This window comes from Rhinolophus hipposideros, assembly GCF_964194185.1.
Source record: "Rhinolophus hipposideros genome assembly, chromosome: 22".
Taxonomy (NCBI): domain Eukaryota; kingdom Metazoa; phylum Chordata; class Mammalia; order Chiroptera; family Rhinolophidae; genus Rhinolophus; species Rhinolophus hipposideros.
The window spans coordinates 14,484,582-14,511,001 of record NC_138068.1 but is presented as its reverse complement, the minus strand read 5'-3'; the positions used below and the strand labels follow the sequence as shown (position 1 = coordinate 14,511,001).

The window sequence follows — 26,420 nt, the reverse complement described above, 5'->3', positions numbered from 1 at the left end:
CTTGTAAAGCACTTCTGCAATACACTCACACACCATCTGTATGCTGGAAAAATATTGACAACCTTCTGACCCCATCCTACCTTTCAAAAGCACTCCCACGTAGGGATGCCGCTTGTTTTATTGAAGCTAAGTCTGTGTTTTCTTTAACTCTCAATGCCAGGCGCCTAGAATAGCTTGCAAGATAAATGTCAATCAACTCACATAATCAAGACACCCATTCCTGCCTCATTAGGGTCCTCTCATTCCCTTTAAGCTTCTCAGATGTATACGCTGTAATTAGAAACTCAGTGAGTCTGACTGCTAAACAGAAAAGCTTACAGGAAATCTTCCCATGTCTGAATTTTAAATATTTTCACACTCCGTTAACCCCATTGCTAGTGTAACATCTTCTGGCCCAGTTCCCTCTCACTGCGTGATTTTTATTTTTGGACAGAAACGAGACCAATTAATTGAATTGAGACACATATTGATTACTGTTTTTCATGAACTCTGAACAGCTTGCCTGTGAATGATTTTATTGAGGCGTTTTTAAACAATGGTTTGGCTGGAGTGTTTCTCCCATGACCTCACCCGGGCTGTAAGTGCCTGTCTGCAGTGTTGATGGTCTGCTTTTGGTGAACTGGGTTCCCAAAAGCACAGGCAGAATGGGAGAAGCCCCACCAACCCTCTTCACACACAGGTCCTGGTTGGAGAGCCCTGAATATCTCATTCAAACCCAAACTGGGCTCTGGGAGAGTGGATGGGAACGGCCTGATTTCCACATTCCTGGTGAAACGACTCAGCTCTTTGGACCCCCTGTGAACAGACATTACTCAGTTCATTCAATGGCTACATTATTCATCCAAGGACTGCAGTGATTTGATCAAGCGGAACTTTCCAGAGTGAGACTATGAAATTTTAAAATGTTTCTTAGACCAGTGCTTCTCACATTTGAATGTGCACACGGACCGCCTGGGGACCTTGTTAAAATACATGCTCTGATTCAGTGGGTCTGGGCCGGGGCCTGAGACTCTGCACGTCTGATGTTGATTTGCTAGCTTGTAGACACGAGGCCCTCGACGTTACCTAACGCTGCACTGTCTGTCAACCTGCGATCACACAAATGCATTGTGCATCTCCCACACAAGTACAGGTTCCTGAAGACCTGAGGCCATGGTCTAATTCTGAATCCAGGTTAGCAGCAGGAAAGAGACTGATATGACAAAGTTTGCACATCGCCACCTGGGTACAAGTTCTTCCAATAAAAAGCGAGCCCTCATTGCAATATCATGATGATGGAAACGTCCTCGCCTCCTGGCACATTTTTCCAGATGTCCTTAAGACATTTGTGCCCCCAGAGCCCAATAGCCACACAACAGCAAAGTGATCTTTGAAGAATGGAAATCTGATTCCTTCATTCCTCTGCTTAAAATCTTAGGGCTTTTTATTCCTCTCAGGATAAAGCACAAACTCTAGAAGCCCTGCATAACCTGACCCCACCAGCCCAGGGTGTCACCACGGTCCTCTGTGCTCACGAAGCTTCCTATTTGCGAAACATACCAAAGTCATTCCTACCCCAGAGCCTTTACACGAGCTGTTTTCCTTCAAGTGTCATCACTGCTGTGCCTTCGAAGGCTCTGGCTGAAGCCAGGCAAGCTTTCAACAGCTGAGCAACTCCAAAATGAGGTATAAACCATTCATTCTGTGAATTTGCTGTAAAAAATTTTCTCTTGATTCTTACCCAGTTGAAGCCTGGAATAGGCTGACATCTTTGTGTTACAAAGAGGGGACTGAAGCCTAGAGACAGCATGAGACACAAGCAAAGCTACTCAGATTTATGTGTGTGTGTAGGGGGGTGAGGTAGGGGCAGAACTGTCTAAGGATGGACCCAGAGGTTATGGCTTGAACTCAGGGCGAAGAAAATTTAATCTTAAAATATACAGTACTTGGATCTGCAGTGTTTGGCAATCTTTACAACATTACACAGTCCTAACCCTCCTTTACGCACCTCTCCTCCTCTTTGGCTTTCGATTTTCCTGAGTCCAAGGCTATACATGGAAAGGTACAGATAATCCTGAATTTCTCTTCCATTTGTGTTCTCCTATTTTTCTTTGTCACAAAATATACTTTTTGAGGCCAGAGAGGGTGATTTGTAATTTATGGATTTCTCTCTAGAAATTACTACCAGAACCTCATTTAAAAAATCAAATTGGTTTCATCTAATTAAATTTGGAAATTGCCTCATCAACACATACTCTCATATAAATGTCTTTAAAAGCAAGGTCTCCTACTTACTGGAGCAGGATTATGTTGAGCTCAGTGTGGAGGTGACTCCCCATCTCTCTGCTTTGGAGGACATATATTTATCTTATCAATTGTCAAAACTTTCTAAAGAGTAGTGTGAGCTGGAGAAGTGCTTCTCAAACTTCAATGCCCATGTGCAACACCCAGACATCTTGTTAACCTCGAGACTCTGGTTCAGGAGGTCTGGTGAGGCCTGAGATGCTGTATTTCTAACCAGCTCCCAGAGTCTGAAAAAGCTGCTGGTCCATGGACCACACTGAGTAAGGAGCAAGATATCTGCACTTGAATTCAGGACCCACGACTTTGTCATCCCCGCTATGTGACCTTGGTCTTTTCACTTTGCCTCTCTGAGCCCCAATTGTCTCATTTTTATGTATTGATAAGAGCTAACATGTATTAGTGAGATTTCTAAATGCCAAACACAGTACTAAATCTATATGTATGTTTCTCTATAAATATAAACGAGTTACATGGGCTACATGTACCTTGGGTTACGTAATGAACCCAAGCAGCAAGTAAGGGGCAGACCTGGGATTCAGAACTAGGCTGCATGACGCCAAAAGTCAAGAGTCTTACTTTCTGAGGCTTCACTAGCTTGTGATGCACATGGTCACAGGCACGTTTATGCTCGAAACACAATGGCCTAAGCCCACGGCCTCCTTAGCTCCCTCCACAGTGTCATCCAAGAAGAGAACCTCACATCTCACAAATAAGTCAGACAGCGACAGACTTCTAGGTATGGTTCTCCATAACCACAGCCCAAGAAGCAGCCAAGAAACTACTTAAAGGTGTCTCATCATAACTGTTTCCAATAGAGTCCATCATGCAAATGCCAACAATCCTAGCAGATGGTCTTTGAAAACCCACCAGGTACTGGGTTCATACAGGAGTGAGAAGCAGGGTGCCTTGTCCCAATCTATTCCCACCTTTGTGCCCAGAGCTTTAGAGAGTGTGCCTCAACTTCAGGAAGCCATTGCTCAAACAGGTGTTGAACTCATTGTGTTGTGTGCACCATTGTTCTCTTTCCATCTATTTCTTTCTTTGTATCATGGAATGACAACCAAGGAATGCCCAGCCCAGCCCAGTGCACAATCCTATTAGAGGAAGAAGTATATGGCTCCCCAGGAAGTAGTCTGGGCAGACATATCACCCTACCTGCCATGTGGCCTAGACCAGCGCTTTCCAAGTGCAGGTAGGTACAAGGACCAGGGCCTTTTCATGACAAAGTTATCCTCAGTTCAAAGCAAAATGAGAACAAAAAAGAAGATTGTCATGAGTTATTCATAAAGCTAAACTTATTTAATTTGAAGGTCTGCTTTTTATTCTGAAATTATATTCTTTCTACATTTTTGAAATTATGTCTTGTAGGAAATGATGTGAATGAAAGACGAGAAAGCACTCTATGTTGGTCCCCCAAACCTTTGAAAACGTTACTGACCTGTGAATTCCAAAAATCTTGAGCAAGTCAACCTCTAAGTCCTGTGTCCTTTCCCTCCGCTTTACAAAGAGTAGGTTGCCATACACAATAGGCCTCTATTTCATGTGTATGTGTATGTGTGAGAGAGAGAGAGAGAGAGAGAGAGAGAGAGAGAGAGAGAGAGAGAGAGAGAGAAACACTGTGCTCTCTGCTTTACAAAGAACAGCATGTAGCTTTGAAATGACTGGGTTTCGTTTCAGTTGAGTTTCCAGTCCCTCTTTCCCCCAATGAGGTACTGAACACGTCCTAGGCAAGGTGTATTGATATGAGAATCGCCCCTCTGCTAGCAGCATCCCCAACCACAGGAAGGAAGCTTCTCCCAACCATGTGGCCCAAGATGCAGATGTTAAACAGCTCTTCTTCTGAGGCTTGCTGGATTTAGTGAGATAAGGCATTTTTTGAAGGTATTTTTCTCAAGCCACCCTGTACATGATGGGTAGTTTTCTCCTCCCTCAGTGAGCTCTGAGGACCATCCAGGTCTCTCTAGAGAGCTTTTGCGTCCATCAGATTCATCTTGAATATTTCTCCCTCATCAAGTACTCCTTAACTGCCCTCCCCAGAGCTCATCCTCTTTTGTGATGGGGGAATTCTTCCTCGAGCACACTGTCAATGGATGTCCCTTTCTGCATGAGCACTCAGGGTGTTTCAGCCTGGAGATGCTTGGGACCTTACCTTCCTCAGACTCTCTAGAGAAACCTCAGGGCAGCAACTACCGCCCTTATTTTACAGATGAAGAACGAGGCTTAGGAGAGAAAGAACCTGCCCAAGGTCACTTGAGACTGGTAGAGCTACTAGGAGGCTAGGCTCCATCTTTCCAGTCCACTTCCATGGACTCCTGCATTGCTGTGTTTTCCTATTGTCCCCAGTGTCACAGTCTCCTGCTGCCTCAGAATATAAGGCTTGGGAGGCCAGTCAGTCTTGTTTCTGTCCTCATACTAGAATTTAGCTATATCAGCCTTATTGAAGTTGCTGTTTGTTTGTTTGTTTCTTGTTTTGCGATGGATTTCTATATAATTTGTTTTAATTTTGAAAGTTTTCAGGAAGCCACATTGTGTTGGCTTATGGGTGCATTTCTGCCTCAGGAGGTTCTGCTCCATCTCTGATATGGTACAGCCCTAATCCTGGGACACCATCACCTGGAAGACAATCAAATAAGCCTTGGCCACAGAGCCCTGTTAAAGGACTCACGGGTTGGATGGGCATCAATGAGTATTGAGTGTTATGGTTTTCCACATGAACTACAGCTCCTATTGGCCAGGCCTGGGTCTTCTTGGCTATGCCAGGACAACCTGACTCCTTGAGTCCTGACTCCTTTGCTTCCCTTCAATGCACAGTATGTCCAATTTTCTTCATCACTGGCCTATCAAGACAGCTTAATGCCTCGGTGTTTTCTTCCCACTGTATAGTCAGGAACCTTTTGGTAAGTTGTGTCTCAATCACCTTCATGCCCTCAGTGGAGATCTGCACACAGTAGGTATTCACCAACTTCAGGCTGAAGTCAACTGAATAAAACCAGAACAAGTGATATGGCAAAAGGGGCCCCCTTACCTCATACAGGGTGATGACCCCATTGGTCTCATTGGGAGGTTTCCACTGGATGTAGATCTTCTCCTCAAAGGGCCCCCCTTGGATGGACTCTAGAGGAACAGCTCCTGGAACTACAGAGGGGAAAAGTTAGGAACTTGCTGTCTCCTTCCATGTCATGTCCCCGGCCCCATTGACCTAGAACAGGAGTCGGCAAAGCTTTTCTGTAAAGGGTCAGATAAGAAATGCTTTAGGCTTTGTGGGACATGAAGTCCCTGTTGTAATGACTCAACGTTGCACGTAGGGCACAGAAACAGTTATAGACAACCCATAAATGAATGGGTGTGGCTGCATTCCAATAAAACTTTATTTCTAAAAAACCGGCAAAGGGCTAGAGTGGACCCATGGGCCTTGGTTTGCTCATCCCTCCCTTGGAAGGCTGATGGCTTTTTATCTGCCTACTGAGCAAGTGTGGTCTTGAACTAAACTTGACCAGCGTAGGAAGGACATTGCTCTGCCCTGGCCCTGCCAGCAGGTGGGTTCTGGAATCAGACTCTGGCCTTGGGCCTGGTATTTGAGGAATGCAAAGTAAGTTTCACTATCACTTCCCTAACCCTTCCAAGTTTTCTCTGACTATAGGAAGTACTTCCTCGGTTGGATCCAACAGGAACTATGTGCCTTGAAACCTCTATCCAATTAGAAGAAGCTCGCCTCACTAAAACAAGGCAGTTAGTCTTGCTGCTATGTCTCCAATGTCTGGAGCACAGTAGAGGCTTAATAACCATTTGCTGGTTGGATGAATAGGCGATTAGATGACCTATGCTAGCATTTTGCCCTAATGAGCGAAACCTTTCCTGGGCTGCTTTTAGACCTAGGTCAGTCTTCCCGCTGGATTCCACCATCATTATGACAGTCTGGAAGATGCTGAACCAAAAATAAATCAATCCCCAAACTTCCAGTTATAACCTCCTACAGCATCATGAATTCATGTAAATCATTACCGTATCTATTTATATTTTGGCATTACAAAAGCAGGTCCTTTTACGAAGCACTTATGCTTTGATCAGAATTTTACATACATTATTTCATTTAAGCCACAAAACAGCTCTGCTCAGTATGTACTACCTCTTTTGTGCTGATAAGGGAACTGAGGCTGAGAGAATTAAATAACTTGCTCAAGGTCATATGGCTCTGAAGTTGTAGAGAGGGACCTGAACACCTGTGTGTGAGCTTCAAAGCATATACTCTTAATTATCATGCTAGGCCTCTCTAGATATAGCCTCAGCTGTATGTGGCAATTAGTTCTCTATTGTTAAATTAAAATATAGTTAGTTTTTCTCATTATGGACACGATACACAAAATGTGTGGAATATTAAGAATATACAAAAAGATTTAAAAAGAAAATAACAAAGTCACTCAGAGTCCCTGTAACTGGAGATATTTTTACGCCTATGTATATATACATTTTATTTTTTAAATATTTAACTCCTACTGTGCATATTGTTTTGTGACCTTCTTTAACAAATCACAGACTTAAAAAAAAATCCTTAAACGTTCTTTGGGGCCATGTATTTTAATGACTGCTTAGAGCAGAATATGCCCCATTATAGTCACCAATCCTTTATTAATGGGCATTGAAGTTGGCTTACATTCTTTGCAAGTAACACTGCAATGAGCATTCTTATAAATAAGTATTTGCATGAAACTCTGCTGATGTCTCTAAGATAAATTTTTGGAGATCAATTTACTGAGCCAAAGTAAATGAACTATTTTATTTTTAAGGCTTCTGAGACATATTAACAGATTGCCTTCCGGAAAGTATGTACCATTCTGGGATCTCCAAAAGAAGAATATGATGATTCCCAACCTTTGCCACCACTGACTATTTTAAAAAAAAATAAGTGTACTTTTTTTAGAATACTGGAAAGTACAGATTTGTTTTTGAGTTTAATTGGCCACTCCATAGATTCTTTTATGAGCATGCTCTCTATGTCCTGAGCTCATTTTCCTGGATGGCTCTTCATTTTTGTTCATCATTGTTTTATGAGCTTGTAATTATACTCTGTTTAAAAGAACATAAGCTTTTCTCTTTTTACATAGGTTACAAATATGTTTTGTCCTTTTGTCATTTGCTTTTTAAATCTTTTAGGTATATAGAAGCTTCTAAGTAGTCAAATCTCTTATGGCTAGATGAGGGTAAGGGGGATCAAATACATGGTGATGGAAGGAGAACTGACTCTGGGTGGTGAACACACAATGGGATTTATAGATGATGTAATACAGAATTGTACACCTGAAATCTATGTAACTTTACTAACAATTGTCACCCCAATAAATTTTAATTAAAAAAAATCTCTTATGGCTTTTCCTTATCCATTTTCCACAAATATTTATTGATTATTTAGTATGACCAAGGGACTGGTGGTCACTAGGAATGTGCCAGTGACAAAGAAAGAGACAGTCAAATCCTTGATAAAGCCTGTACCCTGGAAAGGGAAACAGACATTAAATAAATACACTCATAATTAGTTTTTTTTTTTTTTAGTATATGTGCTGCCGAAGTGAGTACCATAATTAATTTTAAAAAATTTTTTATCAGGACTTTGAGGTAAAGGCACAAGATGTTGGGAGAAGTGTAACAAGCAGAGAAAATCTAGCCTGGCAAGTCAGGATAATAACTGGAAAATAACTTAGAGTCCATGGATAAGCAGAAGTTACTAGGGCACAGGTGGCGAAGGTGGGTGCTGAGTGCGGTGGACAGCTTTGTGAGGGCAAGAGTAGTGCCTCCCTCTCAAAGATGGGAAAGGTTATGGCACAATTAAAGACAACCAGGAACAAATCCAAAATGGAAAGGGAGAGAGAGAGGAAATCATTGACGTTGGTAGGGTCCTGAAAAGGCAGGAGCAGGGGTGGGTGGAAAGAAAGCCCTTTGCTCTCTGTGAGATAAGAGAAAGGGAAAAAATGTGCAGATGCTTTGAGAGGGAGGGGTTCAGGTGTCCTGTAGGCCCTATTTTCTTGAGAAGAGACGGGAAAAGCATCTACCAAAAGTGTAGTGGAGGAGAAGTTTCATCAGGAATTTGGAGGAGCTTTAAGAGGTAGAAACTGAGCTAAACAAACAGATGTAGATTCTCCTCATTAAGAAGAGTCTGTCTGGTGGAGACTAGGACTTTGAACACCAAGCTATAGCACTAGTCCCCCCCCCATCTCCCCCTTTTGTTCCAGTTTAAAGTAAATTCTCGTTCTCACCCCAGATCAGACAAGCAGTCATCTGTATTTTCTTCTATTTATTTTATTACTTATTCCCATGTTTTTCTTTTTAAATCTCACATTTTAATTTATCTGGGAACTGTTGACCCTAAACACATAGATAGCCAGATATTTCTCCAGCAAAATGGGTTTATTCAGGAACAACAAAGATTTGCAGTTTGGCACATGTGGTCTAATGGGGAACCATGCGCAAGTTCAGGGAAACAAAGAAAAGGAAACACTTTTTTTTTTAATTAATTTTATTGGGGTGACAATTGTTAGTAAATTTACATAGATTTCAGGTGTACAATTCTGTATTACATCGTCTATAAATCCCATTGTGTGTTCACCACCCAGAGTCAGTTCTCCTTCCATCACCATATATTTGATCCCCCTTACCCTCATCACCCACCCCCCACCCCCTTACCCTCTGGTAACCACTAAACTATTGTCTGAGGAAACACTTTTATAGAGGAGAACCGGAAGTTGGCAGAGGTATTTCAAACAGAGAGTTCTTCCTGTTCGGATCCACGATACATGTAGGGCATGACAGCTCCCACTATAGGCCCTCCCAAATCCAATTTAAATGAGGTTTGTGCCCATTAAGCTTCACAGTCTTTCTCTTATTGATTTTTCTTTTTTGAGGTTCTTGGCATATTCTTGTTATTGTTCCTTGATATTGGATCCTTTTATTGGTTATATGTGTTCTAAAAAATCTTCTCTTGGTTTGTGTCTTCCCTTTCTCTTTATGTTACCCTTGGATAAAGATCAATTTATCAGAGTTTTTCTTTTTTTGTACGGGATAAAGGAAGAGCAAGATAGTAACTTGATTGTAGTAATCATTTCACAGTGTTATGAGTAGTAAATCACGATGTTGTACATCATATATATATATATATATATATATACACAGTTTTATATTATACACACACACAATATTTATAAGTATACAATATATATACTTCAATAAAGCTGGGGGAAAAAAGACAGACTTATTAGCAGATGCTGTTGGCCCTTGGCCACATACTAATGCTTACAGTGAAACCCTGGCTACTCTACCTGAAAAACAAACTTGGTCTCTACACTGGGCAAGCAAGAGGTGCCAGAGAATTAATGCCCCCAAAACATCCCTCAAACAATGGAAGACAGGAAGTTGACGGATGAATACCCCAGTGTCCTCACAACTCAGCTGATTAACTCTGAGACATGTCCTATTAATACTTCTTGAACTCAATTTCTGAACCCCTAGCGCTGCTATTATTATTATTTTTTTCCAAACCAACAGTGGACTGATACTGTCATAAAATATATACACACACCCCCCCAAAAAAATAGGAAGTAAAATTAAATAGTAAAAATGAAATTAAAAACAGAAAACGCAAGCTCCTCCTTTTTAAAAACGTAACCTCTATTGCTGTAATTATCTCGTCGTGAACCAGAAAGTGTTTTCATGAATCAGTGCTAGTCCTTGTATCATGTTTGGAGTAGCACTGTTCTCAAACCTAGTGTGGGGACAGAGCCAGGAGAGCAGTTGCCAGGCTCTCGGCCTCACGTGGAAAGGTGCTGGCTCAAGTAGCAAACAGCCATCAACTGTGATTGTATGGCCATCATCTGTGGCTAGTTGGCCATCAGCTGTAACCAGTGAGCCACTGGCCACTAATATAACTGCTGTGGCCATGCTAGCAGAAAATGGGGGCTAGCAAGAAGATGCTGGCTGAGCTAGCAAGAGCGGATTGCAGTTAGCAAGTGAGGTTGGTTGGCAGAGACAAATGAACAGCGGGTTGCAGATCGTGTGGCTCCTGCTTCCTGTGTCTCCAACCCAGCCACCAGCGAGACTATAGTGGTATGACTCCCCTACCTAAGGCTTCGTGGGTGTTCCTTTTTGGCCTCACCGTGTCCTGCGTTCTTGTGTGGGGAGCAGGAGCAGAGACCCCGCGTGACACCCTGCATGACACCTAGTTATTTACATGGTAACTTTCTTGATAGCTCACAGTGGCTTACTTCCCTTCTGTGATTTCCTTCCTTTCTTCCTTACCCGTGGGTCCTCGACAAACTCTTAAACTTCTTGCATTAGTATCCATATCTTAGGGTCTAATAAACCCAAACAAAAATAATAAACCCAAACAAAAGTCTTACTTAAAGATACTTTCTCTACACTGAGGTCATAAGAATATCTTCTTAAATTTTCTTCAAACAGTTTTAAAGTTATGCATCTTATAAAATGTCTTCAACATACCCGCAATGGTGTTTTCATGTAAAGTGTGAGGTAGGGATCCAATTTCAATTCCTCCTCCCTATCCTAGGACCACTTTGGAAAAAAAAAATTTACTCATGTGATCTGCCTTGCTACCTTTGCCTTGTGTGGGGACAGAGCCCCATAGAGCAGTTTCCAGGCTCTCGGTCTCACGTGGAAAGGTGCTGTCTCAGGTAGTAGATGGCCATCAACTATGGCTAGTTGGCCGTCAGCTGTAACCAGTGAGCCACTGGCCACTAATACAACTGCCGTGGCTATGCTAGCAGAAAGTGGGGCCTAGCAAGAAGATAGTGGCTGGGCTAGCAAGAGCGGATTGCAGCTAGCAAGTGAGGTTGGTTGGCAGAGAAGTGGACGGCAGGTTGTGGATAGTGTGGCTCCTGCTTCCTGTGTCTCCCACCCAGCCACCAGTGAGAATATAGTGGTATGACTCCCCTGTCTATGGCTCCATGGGTGTTCCTTTTTGGCCTCACCATATCCTGCGCTACTATGTGGGGAGCGGGAGCGGAGACCCTGCATGATGCCCTGCATGACAGCTTCCATCACATTTCCACATATGTACGGGTCTATTTCGAGGTTCTATTTAGTTCAATTAGACTAGGATAGTTCTATTAGACTATCCTTGTGTTGATATCGTGTCTTCTTAATTAAGAAAGATCTGTACGTCTCACTATCTGGTAGGGCAAGGCCTACAACTCTGTACTTCTTGTTCAGAACTGTCTTAGCTATTCTTGCCTTTGAAACTTTCACACAAATTTTAGCATGAGCTTGTAAATTTGCAAAGTGTCTGATTTTTGTAGTGGAATAACATGCATCAGAGACCAATTGGGAGATAATTTGTGTCTTTATATATTATGTATTTATAATAATGGGTTTTCCCATCCATAAACATGGTATATCTCTTATTTAGGTCTTTAAGTCTTTCCTTGCTTTATAGATTTCTACATACTATACATACTAAAATATTTTCTTAGGCTTATTCTAAATACCGTATATTTTTGGTGTTATTTAAATAGCATCTTAAAAAAATACTACACACCCAGTTTTAGTGCTTAGCTAAATTGAAATATAGTTGATTTTTAATGTTGACTTCTTTGTCAAACATGTTATATTCTCTTGTTAATTCTAATAATTTGTGTGCAAATTTCTTTGGGTTATCTATGTAAAGAATCATAGCATCTGCAGTTAATAATAGTTTTGTTTTTTTCCAGTCATTTAACTCTTCACTTAATTTCCTTGTCTTCAACCAGAGCCACCAATACAATATTTAGTGATGAGAATGATAAGCATCTATGTTTTCCAATGTTAAAGAAAATGATTTTATTATTTCCCCCTCGAGTATGGGGTTTGTGGTTTCTTATAGTTACCCATTATCAGGGTAACTATATGTATTTTTTTATTCCTGGTGTACAAGGGTATTTTCTTTTTAAATCATACTGAGCTTTAACTGATGCTTTTTCCATATCTGTTGTAGTAATGAGATGCTTTTGTCCCTCTCTTACTTTGTTAATGCAGTGAATTAGATGAATGGATTTTTAGTGCTGAAGCAATATTGATTTCCTGAAATAAACCAATTTTCTTCCTAGTTGTATACAGGGCTGGATTGTTTGCTAATATTTTGTTTGGGGCATATGCATTGAATTGCCCTTTTTTTCCCCCTCATAATCAAAGTCTGTCTGGTTCAGATATCAAGGTCACACTAGTGTCCTAAAATGAGGGGTGTTTCTTCTGTTCCTACTCTCCGAAAGTTTACAGGTAAGATTGGGGTTACCAGTGCACTGAGTATTTGTCTGATTGCACTTGTAAAACAATGTGGGACTGGTGTTTTCTTTGGTGGAAGAGTTCCAAACTACTGATTCTATTTCTCTACTTGTTGTAAGATTATATACATTTTCTTTTTTCAGTCAAGTTTGTAAATTTATATTTTGCTAGTACTTTTTCCATATCCCATAAATGTCAAATTTATTGGTATAAAAGGATATTTAGTATCCTCATTTCATCGTTTTTATTGTGAAATAACCACTACACAAATGTATAAAACAAATATACATCTCATTAATTTAACAGTCAAATTTATATCCTCCACAGCTAACCACTTTCTTAACTTCATAATGACCATGACCTTGCTTTTCTTTACAGTCTTTATTCCTTAAACATACATCCCTAAGTACTATAGGGTTTGTTATTAAATAAAAATAATAAATATAATAAATAGTGCTAGACTCTGTTACAAAGATCATTCTGGGAGAACTAACCTCTTTATGTTAACTTTCATTCCATGAACACGTTCTCGCCCAGCATCTGTTGATCTGTTCTGTTGAGAATGTGCACTCGTGTTTTGTTCTATTTTTAAATCTTGTTTCTTGCTATAAATCTTAGGGGACATTTGCTTTGCATTATCAGATTAGTCCCCTTTAATAAGAATGAAAGTATGTTTTTATCTGTCCAGTAACCTTTCTTTATGCAACCTTATAAGAGGTGGTGTGGACAGTCTAGTTTGGTAGGTCAAGAAGTTCTACTAGTGATTATATGAGATCGTTTTAACTATTGCTAACCCAGAGGGGAAGGAAATAATTTAGATGTACTTACTCATCGATTACTGGGCCAGATAAGGGGGTGCTGGGAAGGGGCAGGTTAGGGAAGGGAACTAACCTGCAGCAGGAAGCTTTCTGGAGAGAGGCCTTTTTATTTTGCTGTTTCGGGGAAGTAACCTGAAGGTACCTGGAGCACTGCCCCTTCCTTTAACTGGAATGTCTCTTCCTAAAGAGAGCCTTTTAATTAAATCTCTCTTCTTTTCTTACTTTTCATTTCCTTATTTATTCATCTGCAGGCTTGGAGTGAGAGCTATTCTCTGCTCTGTGGGCTGGCATATAAAGATGCCCACAGTCTCGTCCATCTACCAGCTCCACGCCCCCCAACCACTTGCCTCCAGCCCTGGTCAGTCAGAGTTTGAGGATATTATCTTCTTGTGCCCCAGGAGTGGAGGAGGGGCCTTTCAAATGAACTCACAGCACAGTCCTTTTTATCCCCATTTAGGTCTCCACCTAAATGATGTCATTTGCCCCCTGGTTTAACAATATCACTCTGGCTCCTGAGTTGAGAAGAGTTGCAGGGGCCAGGCTTGAAGCTGAAAGACCATTTAGGAGACTGAGGCAATAATCCAGGTTGGAGATCACAGTGGCTGGGACCAAAGAGCTAACAGTAGAGGTTGTAAGAAATGGTCACGGTCTCGCTATACATTGAAGGATGAGCCAAGAGAAGGTGCTGGTGGATGGGATGAGCAGGGAGGCTGCCTTTCATGAAGCAAGAGGGTGCCAATCACAGTGAAAACAGAGTGAAGGGTGTTCTCTGGAGTTGCGCGATCAGGGCCACAGATGTGATAAAAGGGCAGAATCAATGTTTTTGACTCAAGCCACTAATAAAACGGAGTTGCCATTAACTGAAATGGAGAAGACTGGGGGTAGAATGAGTTTGGTGGTGGGTGAAGGATGATCAGGAGTTCAGCTCTGGACACGTTGAATTCCAGAGGCCATTAGCAATCCAGGTGGTTAGGTGGAACAGGTGGTTGGATCAATGACTTCAAAGGACAGGAGAGAGATACCATTTGAGGGAAGTCATTAGCATATGGATGGATTTTAAAGCCAAGAGATTGGAGGACATAATTACAGGAAATGAGTGTGGATCAATGGTTAGGAAACTATGCCTGCAGCCAAATGTAATCAGCTGCTTGTTTGGTAAATAAGTTTTTTGGAACACTGCCATACCCATTCATTTCTGTGATCAGAGTGAGATGTTTGAAATCTAGATTACAGAGGTATTATAGGTTATTTTAAAATGGTCCCTTGCCCATGGCTAACAAAAATTTTGCACAGTCACTGGTTTGGTTTTTCCTAGTTATATACCCTTGATAAAAAAGCTTTCTGCCATGTCTGATATTATCCACAGACCACTTAATGCAGAGAGTAAGTTAGGTGCCTTACATATAGACTTTCATGCAGCACACCTTAAAAAGGCTCGTGGTATTATCATCCCCATTTTACAGATAAGGGCATTAAAGTGTACAGAATACAACTAATTTAAACAAGGTTGTATAACGAAGTAGTGAATGGAACCTGGACATAGCTTAGATCCTTCTGTCTCCAAAGTATTTTCTGAATTCACCTCTTTCTCCCATCACCTGGTAGACACAGGGATTCAGAAAGGCTGAAAGGCAGTCACACCACCTCTTAGTGGCAAAACCAAGATGTCTGAGCTCCAGGCCAAGGCTCCTTTTGCCACACCACACCATAGGTCAAGATGTCCTTTTAAATGAAGCAGACTTACTTTCTTTTGATCCAGTTGGGTCTTTCCCCCACCCTCCTCTCTCTCCTTGTAAAAAGATTTCGTGGATAAAGATTCCTTGTTTGTCTTCAAATTCTGTGTTGCTTTACCCTTCTTTTTTTTTTCCCCCCTTTATAATTCTTTAATGAATCCACATATTCCCTTTCCACAATTTCATTTCTTCTTCTATCTAACAGCATGGAACTTTCCATCCTTTTGACAGAGTTCTACAACAAAGGTTAATTACTTTATAATTTCATTCTCTTAAAAAAAAAAAGCACACTAAAATTGCTAATTTTAACTGTGCTTCTTGTCAGTAGGTTCATGTAAATTCACTGCAATTAAACCAGATGTTTTCTTCTGCCTAAAGTCAGGTGGTAATTTAAGGGAAATTTTCATTTCAACATAAAGGAATACAGAGTGTAATCAAGGGAAGTTCTTTCCTCTCCTCTCCTAGCTTATCCTCTCCTCTCTCCCCCTTCATTTTCATATCTGAGAAGTGGGGCTAATGATGATGAACGCTGAGGGCAGTGGTGAGGAATAACAATTCAGCTTATGTAAAAGCACAGAGCCTGCACGTTCAATAGAAGTTTCCCTTCCTGCTTATCTTGTCTAGGTTTTTTTGTTGGTTTGTGTGTTTTTCATTATACATGCCATATTTGTTTGTTAGTTGGTTCATTGTAAACAAACTCAGAACCAACGTTAAGAAAAATCAAAATAATTTGAAAATGCTTCGGAGGCCACCATTATAGAAGACTGTGAGTCTCATGGAGGCAAGATAGATTTAGATCATTTCAATTTCCTTGTATTTTGCAGTGTTGCTGGAGGAAAGATAACTTTTCTGGATACATTTTTACCTCTTAAGATGTCACATATATCTTTTTAAGTGCTGTGTGTATCTCTACAGTGGTGTGTTAGTAAATGTTTCACAAATGGCTTTCCGGGAAAACCAAAACACCAATGTTTGCCCATTTACATGGTGTAAATATCCCCTCCGTGGCCAATTTCAAGCAAAGAATGTGGTATCATGGACTGCAGAGGTAGAAAGAGAGGCTAGTGATCAGCTTTAGCAAGCCAGTACGAGTACAGATCAAATGCATTCTACACAGCCTCCCCTTATGAAACAGTGTATGTAAACAGGACCTCTGCTATCATGAAAGAGATGTGCGCTTTGATGTCAGACATTCATTCATTCCACAAATAGTTAATGAGCGCCTACTATGCGCCTGGCAGACAATACACACACACACACACACACACACACACACACACACACACACACACACTGTTTCAGATGATGGTAAGTACTACAGGAAACATAAAGCAAAGAGAATGTTAGGGAGGTTCTGGCCAGGTAAAGAATTATATATTAGATGGTCAGGAAAAAAAAATCATGAATAAGATTTTGAGATCTATTTATCGGCTCTGCCATTTGTTACTTGGTAACCTTGGACAGCTTCCATAACCACACTGAGCCTCAGATTTCTCATCCACACAGTTGTGCCAACGGCGCCTGCATCCCATTGTTTGGCAATGGTACGAATGCAGAAAACCAGCACAATGCCGAACTCCTAGTGAGCACCTGGAAACCATAGCTGCATTTTGCTTGCCCTTTCTAGTATCTCAAGGTAATCTGTGTAAACATCAAAAAGGTACTGAGCTCTAAATAAGCACTGCCTTCAGGACTGACTAAGGTATGCATAGCTCTTTGTCTTTCTACTAAATGACTCGGGACTGTGTTACTTGTTGTTTTGCTGTTACTGCCTTTTATATTTTTCTTCTCACGTTTGTCTTTTCCTGATTTTACGTACCACATCGTGTTACTACACCTGTACCTGTCCCTAGCAACATGCAGCCTCCTTTTAGCCTCCTGTCACCTGAGACACCAGATGACAAGGCTTCTTAGAAATGCATATAAAATACAGGTGCTCATTCCTGAGGTACGCCAGTCTTCCCTACAATTAAAGTACATTTACTATATTGTATTAAATGAAATAATGTCTGTGTTGTATGCGATCAATCATATTATATATCAATTACTGGGGTGGCCAAAAAAAGGTATACACATGACTTGTATTCATCTTTTGTTACCGGTATATACTGAGTATTACAATTTTAATACAGTTTTATTTTCTTTCTTAAAATGTGTGTACATTTTCTTGGCACCCTCTGCATGTGAATAGATTACATACTATATTATTAAAAAAAGATTTTTATATAATTATTATAAATGATATGAGAGCCTAAATTTCCTTATTGTAAAATAGAAAACTAATACTTTTCCTTGTTCACATTTGGAGTTAACATTAAATGAATCGACATTGCTGATGAAAATGTAGAATGATACGTCTACGGAGAATTATGTCAACATCTAACAAAGTTCATATGCATTTACCTTTTGACCCCAGTAGTTCCACTTCTATGAATTTCCCCTGAAAATACTGTGTTTCCCTGAAAATAAGACCTAGCTAGACAATTAGCTCCAATGTGTCTTTTGGAGCAAAAATTAATATAAGACCTGGTCTTATTTTACTATAATATAAGACTGAGTCTATAATATAATATATATAATATAATATAATATAATATAATATAATATAATATAATATAATATAAATACCCAGTCTTATAGTAATATAAGATAAAGATAATATAAGACCGGGTCTTATATTAATTTTTGCTCCAAAAGACGCAGTAGAGCTGATTGTCCAGCTAGGTCTTATTTTTGGGGAAACACGGTACATCTCCACAAACACCAAACAACATGTGCACAAGAATATTTGCTACCATATTATTTGTCATAGCAAATAATGGGAACAACCGAAGTATCCATGGGACCCTGCTTGAATACACCATGGTAGACCCGCATACTGAAATCCCATCCAGTTCTACAAAGGAATGACACAAGTCTCTGCAAGCCAACATGGGGTGATTTCCAAGATACATTAAGTGAACAAAAGCACAAGATGAAGAGTATATCTATTATGCTATCTTCTATATAAAACATAGGAGAAAGAAAAATAGTTTTAACTTTTTTGCAAGATAAACTATAGGAAAGATACGTCCAAAATGAATAAAAATGGTTACCTTTCAGGTGTGGATAGGAACAGTGTGAAAGAGGAAGGTGGTGGCAATGCTTCTCTGTGTGCCTCTTTTTGTTTAGTTTTGACTTTTGAACCATGCAACTGTTTTGATGGATGTTAAAAAATAATAACATTAAATAAAAAAGGAAGGGGGGAAAGCAAACCTTAAAATTGAAACAAATGAACCTAATTGAGTATCTAATTGATAATATAACTGTACAGAAAAAAAAACAAACATTGAACCTTTGGATACAATCTTTTGACTGCCTAAGGAGAGAAAAACTGAAAAGAAAATCTTTAACCTTAGTACCTTTCTTATTGGTTAGAAGAATTGGTATTGTAATTCTGAAATTATTTTTTATGTACTATAAAATGGAGCAAATGAAAAAAAATGTAGATGTTGGGAACTAGGGTTCTCACTGGGGGAGAAGAAAGATATATGTATGGAATGAGGACAAATGCAGAAGATTCCTGAGGTGTTAAATTTGAATCAGCATGAGCTCACGATTTAAAACAGATAAATTATATTCCCCAGCTCTCCCTACTGGAAGAGTCTAGAGGCGGTAACAGCCCTCGGAGCACACAGAAGTTGTATATCTTAGTGCCAAAATACCACTCCCCACTGAAAGCAACCCCAAAGCATTTGGACTTCAGGTGTGGGGCGGAGACCTTCCAAGGACAGCCTAGAGTACTATGTTCTGTCAGAAGCAAGGAAGACTAATGAGAACATGTCCAAAGGGCCTAGGAGCCAATTTGAAGAGACTCCCACTAGCCATCTATGAGACAATTTGAGCATTGGAAAGAATTGTAAATAACACTGGATATTAATACATTGCGTCAAAATGATCTATGAGTCAATAGGGATATTTAAACTACAGACAGGGATGAGGAGAGAAAAGCTCTTCTATAGAGAAAAATGTTAATACATGCAGAGGGAAAGACTGAAATTCACCTTTTTGTTCATACCAGTGTACTAATGGATTCAGGAGAGCATTATTATCAAGGAGTGCTAAAACCACTGGGTGAAAAGTTCTAGGGGAAAAGGACACTCATAGAACCTGAACTATCACTGTACAGATTCGTTGAATTACAAAGGGAAAAGGGTATTACATTTACAGTGGAGGGACTGGGAGGTCTCCATCTTACTAAATGACCAAATGCAGCGTCACCTGTAGAGGAGACCCCTTACCTTAGGTACCTCGTGACATGGTACAGTGGGAAATACACATCATCAACCTAGGTAGCATTTTTGCCAAAAATGTCTTGTAATCTGGTTTGTCACATAAAATCAGGTTTCACATTATTGGAAACATGAACGTGGATTGTCTACTTGGTGATTTTAAAGTGAATGCTACATTTCTCAGATGTTCTATAGTGCTGTGGATATGTAAGAAAATGTCCATATCCTTAGGTCATGTACACGGAAGAGTTCAGAGGTCAGCTGTCATGATTTCTGCAATTTCTTTTTAAATAGTTAAAAAGACTATGTATTTTTAGATATGACATTTCCATTCCATATGTATCATTCATATATATGGATAAGTAAATGTAGCAAAGTGTTAACAAATATTGATTCTAGGTGAAAGGTTTACAGGTCTTTTTTTTTTGTACTATTGTTTCGATTTTTCTATAGCTTAGAAACATTTCAAAATGAAATCTTGGGTACGGCTCATTGCATATAGCACGCCTATTGGTGCCCGGCACAGCGGGCACTCAGTAAATGACAGCCCAAATGAGACCATCATCAACGTCATTTCTGACTTTCAAGGCCTCATATATTCCATTTCACACTCTTGGCTATCATCTGGTGAAAGGGGGAGAAGTAACCACTAAATAAATGAGCTGTGGTTTTGAAAGAGACATTTGTGGAAAGGGGAAACAGAAAGAACCCATTTCGTCTCTAACCAACAGCAGCTTCTCAGATGAAGCAACAAGGCTCAGTGGTCATGAGCTTCTCTCGCCTACAGTGGACAGATTCTTTCCCAGACCCTCAAAGGCACTGGGGTACTGAAATTACAAATTCTACAAATTCCCCAGAAGACAAGTTTGTAGCACGGATGAAAGCAGTGTGAGTCTAGTCAGCTCAGTGCCACAGGATGTTCTTTGGTTCCAGAGGGAGGTTCATTTAATGGACGAGAGCCCAGCTCCAGCCTCAGCGTGGCTTTGAGGTGCAAGAGTTCCCAGCCAACAAAAATGGTGCTCGCCCCCTCTTTAGGAGGAATGGAACCTAATCCTGGCACACACAGGGGGCCTGTGCCCTTCTGAGACCTTCCTTCAGCTCAGTCATTCCGAAAGTGGGGCCTCAGAGTAGCTACAAGACTGAGGACTCGGTGTCTCGTATGTTGGTGTTTTTAATATAATGATGTCCATTTATCCCAGTAGAGCAGGAATTGATGTTTTATTAATGGAGCTTAATTAAAACTTAATTTCAAAGCACTGCTGCTCTCACGTTGTTTTAATAAAGGCTTTGTGATTTTTTTTTCTCCCAGTGACAAGAAGGAGAGAAAGGTTGAGGCATGGCTTACAGATGGGACCGGGATTTGCTGTTACATGTAGGTAATTGTCGAAAAGCAGCCCAAGGTGGGCAGGGCATCCTGCAACAAAAATCCTGAGTTGCTTCTGAGCCAAACCCTGCCATTCATCTCCTGAGTCCTGATTATTCATGTTGGTTTTCAACATGAACAGTGGCTCCTCCCCGCTGACAACCCATGGCCACTTGCCACTAAAACACCCTTCTTGACTTGCCACTGCCATTCCTTGAAAGTTTATGTCAGATTTTCTACAGACAGTTGGAGAAGACAGCTAGAGCTCTGGAGAGGTTTCCTAGGACAGGTGTATGGTTTCTGGGTTGCTTGTGCCAGTGGATACTTTGCCAATAATTTTTCCCCCTGTGATTTAGTGCAAAGGTGGCAGCTACATTTATTGAAAAGTTACAGTCTGCTGGGCATCATTCCAATTTCTTTATATTCCACCCCCTTTAAGGAGCACAATAATCTATAAGGCAGGCACTATTTTTATCTCCATTTTATCATGGAGGAAACCAAGGCACTGAGAGGTTAAGCAACTTGTCCCAGGTGTATTTGGCTCCAGAATCTACCTTCTCAAACAGTGCATTATTTATTCTACCTGCTGGAGGAAAGGCCTGTACGTTTTTGAAACAATGAGCCAGATCCAGGGAAAGGTCTGGAAGCTTTATCAGAAGCCAAACCCAGGGTCACAGCTCCTGGGCTGCAGCATGAAGCTGAGATGAGATGCCCAACCTGCCGTGTTAGAAGTTGGATAGGAATGGAATCACAGGAAACAGACCACTTAGATCAGCTGGAGAATCTGGTCCAGGGGGAGAGCTGTGCCCACCAACGACTTGAGGTTCATTGTAAGGCAGGAAGGTGGGGGGTTGAGGTGACAGAAGTGGCTTCTCAGTGCTGCTGCTACCTAGGAGTAGAGTCTGCAGGCGATGCAAGGATGAATTTAAAGGGGGTTAGGAAGGGTCTGTCATGGAGGGAGGTTGTGTAAAACTCCCAGTCTAGGATTGGACGTGCGGGAAATGAGAATCGGGGGACAGGGTGAGAAGAGGCCGGCACTTTTGCTCTATGTCCTTATGGGGCTTTCCACCTCAGAATGTGGATCTGGGTCCCACCAGGGACCATCAATCAGGGGTCCTGGGACTTGCTCATGTGAAACGAGAGAACTAGACAGGATCGCCACGTTACAAGTTCTGTCTTGAGGATCTAAGGCCAATCTGCGTCAAATGGGCGTATTTGCTTCATGCAGCTGACAATGACAGTGCTCTGCCCAGATCCCTTCAGATCCCTCTAGACCATTTTGTACCCCTGGACCTTTTGCCTGCATGGGCAGAGAGTCCAACATTCCTAAGGATTAATGTCCCTATCCTTCCTCCCCATCCCAGCCCTAACCACTGGCCAACAGCTCCCTTCCCTGATTTGGAAGAAGAGTGATGCCTAAGCTTCTCTGGAGAGCTCTTCTGCAAGCCCAGGTCGCAGGCCCCCCTTTGCTGGACGTGGCCTGAAGCTGAACCTCACTTCCTTCCCTTCCCTATCCTGCTTCCCCCACTCCCTTCCCAGTCTCTGCTGGGAAAAGTTTCTGTTTTTATAATTTATTTTTTAATTTAGTGTGGGAAAACTTCCTTAATCCATCACTTGCACACAAATCTACATCTCAGAGTCTGATTCCAGGGAACTAACTAAAGACATCAGGGCCACAGGCAGGCTGGCTGGAGGGAAAAGTGGACTATGGCCGTGGAGAAATGTTTCCTAGGTAAGTCATAGAATGGAGAAGTTCTGTCCTCCCACGAGTCAGGTAACCGCAACACGCAATGAGAGCCTGGGAAGGAATACCCAAGTCGGCTTCTGGCAGTCAGGGAGAGCTTCCTGGAGAAAGTAGCATGTGAGCAAAGACTTGAAAGATTTACAGAGCTTGTCCTGCACACATGGAGGGAGAGGTCGTCCCCAGCCAGAGAAACGGCATGAGGAAGGACAGGGGCATGGGAAAAGCGATGTGTTCTCAGAAGCACACGTGACTCTATAGTCCTGGAGTCTCGAGTTGAGAGGCATGCTGGAAGGTGCGATACCGGGAGCAGACTCAGCAGAACCTTGTGGGAGTAGAGGTGGGGAAGGAGAAACGGAGGCACCTAAGCTGACTTTGGGTCTTTATCTGGACTTACTGGATGCTGTTCACTGAGGTGACGCATACAGAGAAGTCAGGATACAAGAGGAGATTGGTTCGTTTTTGGAGACTTTGGGGTTGAGAGGCCTGTAGGACTTCCAAATGAGTATTTGGTTGGGTGCTTCCAATGGGCGTGCTAAGCTCTTTATACAGATAAACAGCTTTTCTGATTTTAATCCTCAGAGAATCCAGAGTTGTCTGACTCCCAAATCAACATGCTTAAGCAATACGCTATACAGCTTCTGTTTTGGGAGGTATCACAGTGGTTAAATGTCGGTTATCAATGGTGGTATAAAGTGAGAAGAGGGGTGGGCTACAGAAAGGTCAAACCTGAGTGCATGTCTGTGGAAGAGCTGCTGTGTCTACGGGAACAGCGCCCCCTGGAGTTGTGCAATGTATGTGCAGCCTGCACTGAAGACCTGGGAAATGACACAGACTCTGAGGGGGAGATTCAAGAAACAGGAAATACCAAAACCCTCCTAACTGACAGGGGTGGCCCTGTGAGCAGGTCCGACATTCCCCACTCCCGAGGAAGCATGTCCCTCACTCACCATCCTCCTCTGTCTGTACCACCAGCTCCTCGCTCTCCATGCGGCCCTCGGGGTTGGACAGCAGAAGGCGCAGCCGGATGGTCATGAAGGGGCGCAGGCCCCTCAGGGTGTAGTGGGAGGAGGTCTGAATGACCTCCTCAGCCTCGTACTGCTGCTGGTTGAACACGTACTGGTACTGCACCGTGAGGTTGTAGCTGTGGCAGCGGGTCACCGCGTAGCCAAAGGGCTCCCACTGCAGGGTCAGCTGCCGGGCGCGGATATCCACAATCTCCACGTTCTGCGGGCCGTGCACCGGGTCTGCAAGACATGCACGCAAGACACATGAGGAGCCGGTCAGGAGGGTGGAGGTGGGTGTCTCGCAGGAAGGGTGGGGAAGAGCTCTTCAGACTTATCTCGGCTATTCAGCCACTGCTTCGTGGTGTCAGCCACACAGAGTACCATTTAACATGTGTCTGTCAATCAGACTCCTTTTTCTTCCTTAAATACATGCATCCAAAAGAAAACAGAGCTACAGAAAGGGAATCGCTTGCCATAAATACATGTTCGCCACAAAAACAAACGGGAAATTGTTGTCATCTTAGAGGTTTATCAGGGGACCACCGAAGACCACCTTGGGTACCACCGACCGCACACACACCTCTTTGGGGATGTAGTAATTTAGAAGGCTGCTGGAGTCTCAACTTGCCTGCTTTTGCTGAGTCGGGCCACATCGTCTCCCCTTGGGAAATCAGCCCCCTTTCCTCAGTTAATGGCCCTGGGATGCCCAGGCCGGAAATAGGTCAGCCTCGGTGACACACAACACCCAGTCTATCCACGTGGTCACGTGACCCGTGACTGGGCCTTGGAATGTCCCCTCCTTTCATTCACAACACAACTCATCATTTCCTAGCCTCCTATGACCGCCCTCGAGCCTTCTTCTTCTCTTCTCCACCCTTTTCCAAACAGGCCCCTCCAGGGCCACCATTCTAAAAGCAGGTCTGCGCGTGCATTGTGACCCTAAATGCTGTCTCCCACATGCTCCCAGAACCCCATATATAAAACTGGCAGTGTGTGACTTTGTTATGAATATTGTTTATAATTTACATAAATTAAATAGATGTTTTTGTATGAAACAGATTATAACAAATGAATGTTGTTGTTGTTTTTCAATCCCCACGTGTAAAGCTCATTCTGTCAGGTTTAGGCATTTATTACAATAAAAGCTTCACTTCTTCTGTGGTCGGCATCCCCATACATTTTCGTGTCAGAGTCTCTTAGCTGGGAGTAGTGAAGCACCAGCTAGAGATTAAATCAGTATATTACCCCCTTTTCCCCTATACTACCCGTAAGACTTTACCAAGTTATATAATCTCGTTGGGTCCATTTTTAATTTTATTTATAAAATGATGATAATAATAGCAGTTATCTTCATTGGGAGGGAAAGGGGGAGTTAGTGAGATGTTATTTGCAAAGCAGTTATAATTGCACCTGGAACTTAATAAGCACTCCGTACATGGTAGTTTTTCTTTTGCAGTAGTAGGACTAGTCATAAAAATAATACAAAGACTTCATATGCTGTGTCTGTTCCGAATGCCTTATAATTGGCAGTGCTGGGTCGCACACTTATGCAAAATGATGGATTCTACCATCTCTCCAGTCCCCTCAAAGCACAGGGGTAAAACTGCCTCTATGCCAATGCAGCAATAAGAAGGGCAGTGGGTCTTGTTACTAGCTGAGTTCCCTGATCTGTCCCGTGGAGAAAATGTGCTGTAACTTGTGTCAGAGCCTTACCAAACACACACACACACACACACACACACACACACACACACACACACACACACACACGAGAAGGATACCCAGAATTATCAGGCAACCTGGCAAGCCAGCCCAGACCTACTCACATGCTGCTGGGGACAGTGGGCAGCCTAGCCCCAGATCAACTGAGGAGCAATTATTCATGCTCACAGGTCCTTTGTGTAAAGGAGAGCCAACATCCCAGAAGCAAATGGCTGACTTTGAAACTGTGACATTGAAGGAGTCGCTGCTGAGGGTCCATTGTATTGAGCCCCGTGTGGAGCAGAAGGTGAAAAGTGAGGTCCCCACAGCTGGTGGGGGCGGGGAGGCATGGGGAGGGGGAGGGTCATGACCTGGTGTGGCTGCTGCTGTTGCTTGATTTAACAACTCACAATGGCCTGAGGACAAATGTGCAAGCAAGGGGACAGCGAGAAAGCTGCTTCCTAGGACGTGCCGAGCAGTCCCAGCAGCCCCCCAGCTGGAACCTCCTTGTCCATCCAGATGACAGAACTCTCCTGGCAGGGAGGTCATCCATCCCTACTCAGAACCACCTCAGCACTCTGCCTCTGGGGTGCCTTCCGAACTGACGCCACGGGGCCCCAAAAGGGTGCTCACCCTCCTGGTCTCCCGCCTCCTCTCCTTACAGAGCGGGAAAAGGAACATTTAAGCCCCTTTCAAATCCAAGGCTAAGAACCCATTCTGTCAAACATCTTCAGATGCACCACAGCCCATGTTAAGTATAATTTTGAGGCTCTCCAATGTGCCTTTAAAGCACCCATGAAACGATAAAAACAAAACACCACTGAGAGCCAGCAGCCCCAGTGCTGGCTTCCATCATCTGTATCATCTTGTGACCCTGTAAGGGAGGGCCTGCCCGCCCCTCTCTACAGATGAATAAACTGAGGCCCAGAGAGGTCCAGGAACTGTATAGAGTAGCAAGACTAGCAAGTGGCAAAGTGGGGTTTTGAACTTGTGTCTGGCTCCACACCTAGTGTGCAAAGTAAGAAGACCTGCCTGAGCAGAGTGGGGTGTGCAAAGCTCCTGCACAGACGCTGTGCGTGCCTGAGGGAAAGGGCATCCAGTCTCCCTATCGTCCTCCACTCTGCTGCCTGCATCCCCCCTCCCGCTGGTGTCTAGCAATCCCTCTCCTGCTTTCAGTCCCTGTTCACTTTGCCTCGTCTGTGAAGACTTCCCCTCTGAGCCCCTGGGCAGAGGTCAGTGGCGT

General features: G+C 42.5%; 1 protein-coding gene across 18 annotated transcripts in view; it reads right to left on the bottom strand.

The window, feature by feature from the left end:
- Positions 1 to 26,420, bottom strand: part of PTPRT (protein tyrosine phosphatase receptor type T) — a 965,600-nt gene that overhangs the window by 315,555 nt on the left and 623,625 nt on the right. For all 18 annotated transcript variants that reach the window (XM_081034722.1, XM_081034718.1, XM_081034731.1 and 15 more), the window contains exons 8-9: positions 23,420 to 23,716; positions 5,309 to 5,418 (exon numbers count right to left, since the gene is read on the bottom strand). In XM_081034722.1, coding sequence (XP_080890848.1) covers positions 5,309 to 5,418; positions 23,420 to 23,716 — 407 coding nt within the window. The remainder of the gene's footprint in view (positions 1 to 5,308; positions 5,419 to 23,419; positions 23,717 to 26,420) is intronic.